The sequence below is a fragment of the Prunus dulcis genome, unplaced genomic scaffold (assembly GCF_902201215.1).
Source record: "Prunus dulcis unplaced genomic scaffold, ALMONDv2, whole genome shotgun sequence".
In the NCBI taxonomy this organism is placed as follows: Eukaryota; Viridiplantae; Streptophyta; class Magnoliopsida; order Rosales; family Rosaceae; genus Prunus; species Prunus dulcis.
Window position 1 is genome coordinate 22,152 of NW_023010172.1, and position 10,402 is coordinate 32,553.

Here is a 10,402-nt window from a genome sequence, read left to right on the forward strand (position 1 = left end):
GTCATCGACGCCATCTTCATCCCAGACTTCGTCAACACTTGCAAATTGACGCTGTGAGGTCGACACCACCACCAAGAAGACATACAAACTCTTATAAGGTTGTCAATTATTTCAATTTTCTATCTAGTGATTCAATGAACAATTCTTATAAAGTCGTATAGAGATATTTCAGAAGAAAAACAAGTATAAACCCTAGTAACAAGCATAAACTCTAACCCCAAACTATAACCTAATAACAAGAAAAACACGATGAAGAAAAATCATGGAAAAAGAAAACCCAAAGAGGTATTGATCAAAGAAAAAATAGGGAGCATACCTTCACAGATAGAGGAAGGAAGTTGTTCGTCTTCTGTTGCAGAGAGAAAAGCTAGGGCGAGAGAAAAACGTCTGATGAAATACTTGGGGGGAGGTTGGATTTATTATTGTCTTTGTTATTTATAACTCTCCCCTTAAAACCTACGAAAATTTATCACTTAATGAAATCCTTCCAAATATATGGCATTTCAAATGCACCTAGATTTGATTCAACTTTTTTATAATCCTAATTGAATATACCCATATTTGAATGGACTTTTTAAATGTTCATACAAGTCGAAATTGAATACACCCAGACTTGTAAAACCTCTTTTAAAGTTTGTATAAATCCAAATTAAATACACCTGGATTTTTTAAATCTTTTTAAACGCTTGATAATCCTAATTGAATACATTACCCTTAGTTAATTTTATATTTTAATTAAAATATTAGACGGCACCTAGTTAATTTTACATTTTAATTAAAATATTAGGTGGTGTATTCAGCTAATTTTAAGGTTGATTTAGCAGAAACAAGAATAATTTTAAAATAATTTTTAGGGTTTAAACTTCAGGTACTCACCACCGGCTCCCGAGTCTGCACCTTTTTCTCTCTCTTTGCAAGCCATCGGTTTCAGAGAGAGAGAGTGGTGGCAATGGCGGCAAAGCTAGACTTCCCAGAAAGACTCGAAACCCAGATCTGATTCGTGGGGTGGGCAAGTTCTCCAGGTCCAAGATGTAACACAAGCGCGGCCTTTGGGCCATCAAGGCCAAAAACGGCGGCGTTTTTCCCCGCCATGACCCGAAGCCAACGGCTGAGACCGGGCCGGAAAAGGCCCCCAAGTTCTACCCTGCCGATGACGTCAAGAAGCCGCTCGTCAACAAGCGCAAGCTCAAGCCTACCAAGCTCAGGTTCTCTTATATTATTCCCTACTTTTAGTTTTTTAAAAGTAGAAAATGGGTTTAATTTGTTTTATATATATATATATATATACACGCATATTTTAAATTGGTTGTATTTTTGTAGGGCTAGTGTTACACCAGGTACGGTGTTGATTATATTGGCGGGAAGGTTTAAGGGCAAGAGAGTTGTTTTTCTTAAGCAGCTTCCATCTGGGTTGCTTCTCGTTACTGGTGAGCGTCCATTTTCATTTTCAGTTCGTCCATTTCTGCGTCTGTATTTGTGTTTTGGGTTGTTTTTGGTTTTAGTTGAAAGGTTTGTGAAAGTTCATCAAAAGAGTCTTAGAATGTTCAGTTATTGTTGTTATTGGTTTTTTAATGTATTAAGGTAGGAATAGTGTATTTTCTTCGTGTCAAGTTTCCTCAACTTAATGTGAATTGTTACAATAGGTACATTTGAATTCTCTAAAACAAGTTGATTTGGACTTCAGATTATCTAATAACCACTGCCCCGACTAGGTGGTTTAGTGGCAGCACTGGTTACATTTTTGCAACAAAGAAGGTTCGTTCTTTCTTTGAAAAGTTGGAAAACTATACCCTTCCCATGCACACTGTGCTTGTGAGATTGCTGCTCTCCTGTAAAGTAGATAGTTTGAGGGTCATAGATAGTTTGAGTGGGGTAGTACCATAGTTCAATAGGGTAGTCGGCACTAATTGCCATTGTGCGTGTTTTTTTTATCACCTGAAATTTCACCAAAGATGGAATCATTCATGGAAAATAAAGTTTTATTGTTTATAAGGGGGATATTTTGGGGAAAGATAAAGGTGTAGAAGCCAAGGGAATCACCCTTCTGTACCAGCATATGTGATTGCATCAATTTACAAAATGTCACCAAATGTCTAATCACACAATTACTTTAAAGTGGATGTGTTTCTGCTTAAAAAATATTATCTCTGTTCCATTACAAGTTTTTGTGAGTGTACATAAAATTTCAAATGTAGCTTCACTAGACCTGTTATAAAGGGCTTTTAATTCTATACTCTTTTTTTTTTTTCATAGGTACATTCAGGGAAGTGTATTATTTCTAACTTGAATGCTTGTTGTATGCCATTGCAGGGCCATTCAAAATTAATGGTGTTCCTTTGAGACGCGTGAACCAGTCCTATGTGATTGCCACTTCCACCAAGGTTGACATTTCTGGGGTGAATGTCGAGAAGTTTGATGACAAATACTTTGCAAAGCAAGTGGAGAAGAAGAAAAATAAGGGAGAGGGAGAATTTTTTGAGGCAGAGAAAGAGGTTAGTTTTATAATTTCTTCAGAAAATTTATATCTGTTATTGCTGTTGTCTATATGGAATTGTATTGTTGTACAATGTCACAATGCCATCAGTGTCTCTTAATTCTTTAATTTTGATCAGACATTCTATAATTTCTGGTCTCCCTTTTCATTGCATCTCTCCACTCCTTTCAGTAAATAAAGTAACTTTTAATTCTTCATAGGACATCATCTGCTTGCTACTGCTTGGATCCTTTTATTCTTGTTATTTTTAAGTTTTTTTATCCAGGAGTCTCCTAAATGTTAGAGAATAGTGTCCATTAACATGCCAGCTTCCGGTTGAATAATTTCTTGCTTGTATTAATATTTTCCCAACAACAAATTGTAGGAAAAGAATGTGTTCCCACAAGAAAAGAAAGATGATCAGAAAAGTGTGGATGCCTCATTGATAAAGTCGATTGACGCCGTCCCAGACTTGAAGACATACTTAGCAGCGAGATTCTCTCTTAAGTCAGACATGAAGCCGCACGAGCTTGTCTTTTAGATGATTATCTCGTTTTTATTACTTACTCTTGAGAATTTTCTGGGCTTAGACTGTCTGTTTAAGATTTCTCAGCGGTTTTATGTTTTCATTTTGTCGGCATATCCAACATGATGTATTTTATTTGTTTTAGAGTTGTAAGGGTATATTCGTCTTTTATCTCACTAAGCTGTTATCTTAAGTAGATCATCACACTTTAGTGGTGCATAGTGTAAGTTTTTCTTTTGCTACTAGTGCAAAAAGTTTTTTTATATCAAAGAATGCATGGATTGCATTATTGAGTTTTAATTAACTTTGATCAAATTCTCTCAGACCCTTCATCTCTTTCTTCTTCTTTTTTTCTTTTTTTTTGGTGATTAGGCTGTAGCTCGTAAAATTTGAACTCAAGACCGCAAACACGGAGATTGGGTGTCAAGACCGCGAACACAGATTTGAACTCAAGACCGCAAACACGGAGATTGGGTGTCGTTAAACTAATTGATCATTGGCTCTCTTTTAAACATGATCTAACACAGAGAGTTAGTGGTTTATTTAGGTAGGTCTACTGTAGGGCTTAGTTTGAGAAGTGAAGAAGCAAGGTTTCATGTGTGAATGATCTAAAACTCTAAACTCTAAACTCTAAACAGTATAATCAAACTTGTTCTCATCCTTTTGCCATTATTAACAAAACGCAGAAGCTTCGGGTACAGGATTCGTGTTGCAGCCTTGGTTCTAAATCAAAACCTGTAAATCTATTAATATGTCAACTGTTATATATATTATATATATACATGAATAGCTGGGTCACAAAAGGCCACTTCATCTCCTATTCCTAGAAGAAATAAAATTAGCTCAATGTGGAGGATCTTCAATGATACTCAAAAGGTTCACTTAATTCCATCTCTTGGCATTCTTTGTTCCTTTTGATTTTGACTTTGCTTGCTGAAATGCCTGCATCTTTTGCTTCTTCCGAGCTTCCTTTTCAGCCTATAGAGGAAAACAAACATAGTATCGGCTCAGATTGCTGCACTGAAATATATGAATTTCTTCATTTCATAATGGACAAAAGCTTACCTTAGACATCTTCGATTTGGCTTTCACTTTCGGAGCCTTTTCTTCAATCTCTGCCTCGCGCTCAAGCTCCCTTTCCCTAGCATCAAGATTCTTCTCCAGATAATACTGCAGGTCATAAAAGTTCAAGGTTAGAATCACTGATCAAATAAGCAACTGCATAATCAATTTAGTGTTTGAATAAACTCCAGACTCTCTAAATGGGATCACAACTGCTCAATAAGTTTTCTGTCTGCTTAGATTACAAATGAAAGAAGGATTAAGCAAACGGATCCATGTCACGGCATGATAATTCTACTTTGTTACTTGACTAATTAGGAAATTGATATGATGGTATCAAATCATCCTAGGACGACAATTAAGGGCATAACAATCTGCTAAGGAGGATCAATCTGAGTAAACTATCAAGTTAAATACTTCATGAATCATAATTTGGTTGAGGCTCAGCTGCAAGATGCTGATAAAATCTTCGACTTCAGCCTATTTCTTTTTGAAAATTATTAAGATAAATCCATGAATTACATACTTTAATTCGGGTACAGTACGGGTAGATAGAATGCTTACATTGTAATCGCCTGCATAATTTTGCAACTTGCGATCTTTAACTTCCACTACTCTATTAACTATTTGCTTTATGAAGTATCGGTCATGAGAAACTGTGATGACAGTGCCCTTGTACTCCGTTATTGCCTCCTGAAGTAACAATTAGAGGCCATATTATAGGCAAGTGATGCTGAGAAGCTGAAGTAATACAAAACATTCATTGTAGACAGAGAATGGAAAGAAAAATGTGAGATATACCTCAAGCATCTCTTTTGAAGGAATATCCAAGTGATTTGTTGGTTCATCCAGAACTAGCAGAGTCGATGGCTTTACCATGAACTTGCAAAAGGCAAGGCGTGCCTAACAAAAGTGAACGACAAACTGTTAAACCATCATCTTGTTCAGCAATCAATTGATTCTTTCTTGCCCTCCATTTGTTTTGGGATATTGACACATTTACTTAGGTACAAAGAACTGACAAATTTCAGTTACAATCCCTTTAAATTACCTTCTCGCCACCACTCAAGAGGGAAACCTTTCTATCAAGCATATCAGATTTGAAATTACAACGCCCAAGGAGACCCTTTATATCATCAAGTCTCCAGTCCTCTGCAGCTTCTTCTACAGTCTCAAGCACTGTTTTATTTAAATCAAGTGCCTCAGCCTAAAAATACATGAAATAGGTTAACACCAGCAATATTGCCACGCAAAGCAAATTGTAAAAAACAAAGAAACTTAGATAAAATGGAAATAAAAATTAATGTGAGGAAATCTAGAAGCATGAAGGTATTAATTAAATCAAATTACCATTATATAAATTATAGTAACGCACCTGATTTTGCTCAAAATAGTTTGGGAGGACATTATGCTCGCCAATCTCAACTTCACCTGCTATTGGCTTTTGTAAACCCATTATTAGTTTCAGCAAAGTACTCTTTCCACATCCATTTGGGCCAATAATGGCAATTTTCTCTCCCCTTTCAATTGTAAGATTTGCCCTGTTAAATAGGACCTGGTACAAATCACAGATTGACAAATATTAACTACTTGTCCCATTTCTCTTCAACAAAGTATAAAATTTGCAGATGAATAGTTTAAAAATACATATGTCAACCCACCTTATCCTCAAAGCCGAATTCCAGATTCTTTATTGTTGCAACAAATCTTCCGCTTCGTCCCCGCTCAGGAAACCTGATCTTCATTTGTTTCCTCTGGAACGGCCTTTCAATTAGATCCTCTTCCTGAAGTTTCTCCAGCTTCTGTTGTTGGCAAGGGAGAGAGTGTTAGATAAAGAATTGAAGTGGGCAGTAAAATGATTAAATATCATGCCATAGAGAGCAATACATACAAATATTTTAGGGACATCAAATAGATATAATTAGCAATCATGTATGTTTAGCATTTCTATTGAGTATCATGATGAACAAGAAGCATTAGGTATCAAAAATTAAATAAAGAAAAGTTTATGCAACATTTAGTTTGTTTGGCTAAACAACAATGATTGGATGAGACAGACTACAAGCCCACTGAACGAACAGTTTGAGAAACAAATTGTTTTGGAATGAATATTTCTCACCACTCTTAAGTGTTCATGACTGAGAAAAGAAAATTAAAGCAGCTAGGTTGTATTGTTGTTAAACAGAGAAAATGATGCAACACCATCCAACTGTAACTAATTGTCCAGGTTAGATTGGTGTATTTAGTTTCTTTTGGAATTGCACCTCAATTTATGTGCTAGTCTGGTAAATCTCAGTGTACCTTTTCAGCGGAAGAAGCACGGCCGGAATTTGCTCCAGCACCCAACCTTTGTATCAAGTCTTTTGTCTGCTCAATTTCCTTCTGCTGCTTCTCCCAAGCAGCATTTTGAGTTTCAATCCATGCTGCCTTTGCAATAAAATACTCAGAGTAATTTCCATCATATGTCCTGGAGACACCCATATCAGTTTCCACTATTTTTGTACACAACTGATCAAGAAAAGCTCGATCATGAGATATGATAACCATTGGCACATCTTGCTGATTGAGATAATCCTCAAGCCACTCAATTGTGTCAAGGTCAAGGTGATTAGTCGGCTCATCCAAGAGTAGTAAATCCGGCTCCTGAAGATAAAACATGGTGCAATGATCAACAGTTGAACCACTAAACATTCTAAGTCAGCTTACACATTCTATCCATATTACCATGTGAAAAATGGATTAAACCACTAATGATTAGTCTGCTAACTTTTTGTGTTGTTTGTCATATTCGCCTCACATAAACAAATATCATAAGTTGTATGAAACAAATATTTGTTGGAAACAGCATTTCGCTCTTCAGAAGTTTATGTTAGCAATTTCCTTATAAACTACTAATAAACAATTGCCCTGAAACCATTTTCTGCAATAACAAAAAGGGGCATAATACTGTCGTAGCAAGAATGAAAATCATGTAGAAAGATATCCATCCATGCATAAGAAAAACTTGAAGCTAATATTCAGCTTCCTACACCAACATAGATCATCCAACACATAAAATACCCCTGATGAATAGGATAGTTAATATACCTGAAGTAAAATCTTTCCAAGTGACATTCTCATCTGCCAACCACTGCTAAATGAGGCCACCAATCTATCCGAATCCTCCGGAGCAAACCCAAGTTCAGGCATCAACTTATTAATCTTTGCATCAACCATATCCAAGTCAACTGCCTGTGCCCGATTCTGAAGCTTATCAAACTCATCCAAAAGCCTTCCCATCAACTCCAAATCATTAACCGAATTCTCCAACGCCTTTTGAACCTTCTCCAACTTCTCTGCTATCTCCATCTCCTCCTTAAACGCACTCATAAACTCCTCCTTCACTGTCCTGCTCAACGAAACCTCGAATTCTTGACTCAAAAACGCAATTTTCATATTGGGTTTCGCCTTTATTACATTCCCAGAATCGGGTTCTTCTAAACCAGCAATAATTCTCATTTGGGTTGTTTTCCCTGCTCCATTTACACCTACCAATCCAACTTTGTCCCCCTTTTTCACTTCCCAACTCACATCTTTCAATACAGTCACACCCTTATAGCTCTTCCTCACATTTTCAAGCTTAACACCAGAAGAAATACCTGAAGCCCCGGAATTTGAATTCTTTTTACCACGTTTATGCTCAAATTCATTCTTAGAATTATCCGAAAACAAAGATTCAATATCGTTATCGGCCGTAGTTTCGGCTACCGATGTTTCGACGGCCAAAGCCGATATCCGGGTTGGAATTTTAGCATTCGGCCTTCTGGGTTTGTATAAATGAGTGGTTTTGATAGAATTGGTGTTGTTACCTCTAGTTGATTGAGCAGCTATTCGAATTGAAACTGAGCAAAGCCGAGGTGGGAAAGCGGTCATTCGGGCATCGAAAGGGGTTGAACCAGTGAGGAAGCTCGAGCGGAGGTCAAGGCGGTGAATCTTAGAAGTCAAATCCATGGCCGGGAAGTGAGAAAGCGGGGGAAATTTTTTTGGTGAGTGAGAGGCTTCGGAGAAGATAAGCACAAGTTTTGGTGGACGTGAATTGGAGAAATATTAAGGTGTGAGAATGAAGTGAGAGAGAAAGAGAAGTAGAGGGCAGAGTGTTGAGTTTCTCTCTCGGTCCCTGTGAGAGAAACTCTCAGCCCACGAATACGAATATATTGGTGAAATGTGTGGACTTCAAAATACCCTCGTAAAAATAGTTAGAGAGAGACAGAGACAGGATAGAAAATAAGCGTTCTTTTTATACACTACTGGTTTTCTGTTTTTATTCTAATTGTCTTTTCTTTTCTTTTTTTTTCTTTTTGCTTCAAATCTTTTTCTATTTATCATTGTTTACGATATTGGAAAATGGTAGCCGAAGACGGTATATACTATATTTTTTGTTTTTGTTAGAAGTATGTTCTATATTGTCAATGGCAACCTTTTATGTTTGTTAATCCCATTTAACTTTCCTTTTTATATTTGTGTTGTGATTTAATCAACTCAGCACGTTAACGGGTTTAGTTTAGTTAAAAAGGACGTTGATCTGCATCTTTATGAAAAACGTGTGTCCCTTTTGTAGTTTAGACTATCTCTTATATTAAAATAATAATAATTATCTTGACACGATAATCACTGGTCTCAAATTTGAACCAAAAATCACCTCAGCACGATAATCAAATTGATAAAAATGAAAAATTAACATCAAGATTACAAAAAAGAGTTAATAAAACAAAGCAAAGAATTAACGACTGAAAATTTTCGTAAAATCCTGTCCACATTCAGAGAGAGTTTTCATATTTATTATTATATATAGAGAAAAAATAAAAACAAGAATAAAGACTCAAAATTTTAGTTCCAAATTCGAACCCGCACCGTATAAAAGTCAATGTCATCCATTGTACAGTTTACCTCTGAAAATTAGAAGTAAAATACATTCTTGTTGTAAAGAAGAATGGGTGAAGCCCACATAGCCAACTAACATTCAAGTCCAACACAAAATCAAACCACACACCCACCAAACCAAGCCTCTCTATATTGAAAAGCCATTTGCTTTGCCTATAAATAGGCATTATATTTGCTTGTAATGAGAGATGAAAATGACAGAAGAGGAAGAGAAGGAAGAAAGAGGGTGAGTGAGTGAAGAGAAAGAGAGCAGAGAGAAATTCTCCTAGAGAGAAAATTCAGTAAGCCACACATATTGTAAACACTAAAGTTGCAGCCATATTATTTTATATAGTGAAAAGTTATTGCTGCTGCTCTCCGAGGACGTAGGCATAGCCGAACCTCGTTAAATGCTGTGTCTCATCTACTTTACGTGCAGCTCAATATTCGCACATATCCCCGTTCATTTTATAACACGTTATCAGCACGAGAAGCTCTCAGGTATAATTTTTTTTTTGTGCTGCACTATTATCTATACTACTAACCATTATGTTGATGTAAGGAAGAAAAGTAGTGGAGGAGTTGTGGTCTGCTAGAGAGATATACGAGCAAACCAACTGGAAGGATAAGCTCCCTGCCTCTTACTTTTTCTATTATTTTATTATTTCTCCACACAATTTAATATTCATACTAACATCCAAAGCTAGTGAAGTTTGCAGGTGAAAAGAAGAAAAGCCAACATGATTTGTCTAACTTTCAAACTAATGAATCATGGTGTTGATAAGATTCCACGAAAAAAAAAAAAAAAAAAAAAAGGGTTGGAAAAGCTTCCTGCAACTTTTAGAATTATTGCCCAAGGTCTTCTGACCATACTAATATATTATATTCATATATATATATATATAGTAATTCTATTATTAGCTTTAACGGACGGTTTCACCTTCTATATTTTTAGTGGTGGTTTTTATCCCCACATTTATTTTATTTATTGTATGGTGTAGGTTTATTACCCATACAACAATATCTATTTAAAAGGGTGGTGCGGGTTTATCGTCCACGCCTTTACTTTTATTTAAATGTATGGAGCAGAATTAGTGCCCATACAAGCACGTTTACTTTATCGCAAATTTACTTTTTCTTAAAGTATGATGTGGAATTAACCCTCATACTTTATGAATTTACTTTACCGCACATTTAATTTTATTTAAGGTATGGTGCGGGATTAACGTCCATACAGCAAACAATTTAATTTATGAATTTATTTTACCGCACATTTACATTTATTTAAAGTATGGTGCGGGTTTATCGTCCATACCAGTAATTTATTTACCAGCAATTTATTTTATGGATTAATTGTGCTGTATGATGAGTTTTTACAATATGCAGATCAGGACCAGAAGTTCCTTGATCCTCATCATACAATTACATCAGGACTTGAAGAT

General features: G+C 36.0%; 1 protein-coding gene and 1 pseudogene across 2 annotated transcripts; one reads left to right on the forward strand and one right to left on the reverse strand.

The window, feature by feature from the left end:
* The first annotated feature begins 861 nt into the window (after positions 1–861).
* LOC117613109 lies at positions 862–3,288 on the forward strand (annotated as a pseudogene). Its single transcript, XR_004583663.1, has 4 exons — positions 862–1,205; positions 1,321–1,427; positions 2,311–2,492; positions 2,859–3,288. The product of XR_004583663.1 is annotated as a 60S ribosomal protein L6-like (transcript).
* Positions 3,289–3,639: 351 nt separating this feature from the next.
* On the reverse strand, positions 3,640–8,266 carry LOC117613110 (ABC transporter F family member 5-like). Its single transcript, XM_034341757.1, has 9 exons — positions 7,149–8,266; positions 6,363–6,704; positions 5,723–5,863; positions 5,437–5,616; positions 5,113–5,268; positions 4,863–4,964; positions 4,626–4,754; positions 4,065–4,169; positions 3,640–3,977 (listed from the first exon to the last, which is right to left on the reverse strand). The coding sequence occupies exons 1-9, from the start codon at positions 8,049–8,051 to the stop codon at positions 3,882–3,884; spliced, it is 2,154 nt and encodes a 717-aa protein (XP_034197648.1). The 5' UTR covers positions 8,052–8,266; the 3' UTR covers positions 3,640–3,881.
* Between the last annotated feature and the right edge of the window lie 2,136 nt (positions 8,267–10,402).

Coding starts and splice junctions, on each gene's coding strand:
- LOC117613110 (XM_034341757.1), bottom strand. CDS start 8,051: ATGGATTTGACTTCTAAGATTCACCGCCTTGACCTCCGCTCGAGCTTC. Junction 6,705..7,148: donor TTGGAAAGATTTTACTTCAG/GTATATTAACTA, acceptor TTTTATCTTCAG/GAGCCGGATTTACTACTCTT. Junction 5,864..6,362: donor GTGCTTCTTCCGCTGAAAAG/GTACACTGAGAT, acceptor TGCCAACAACAG/AAGCTGGAGAAACTTCAGGA.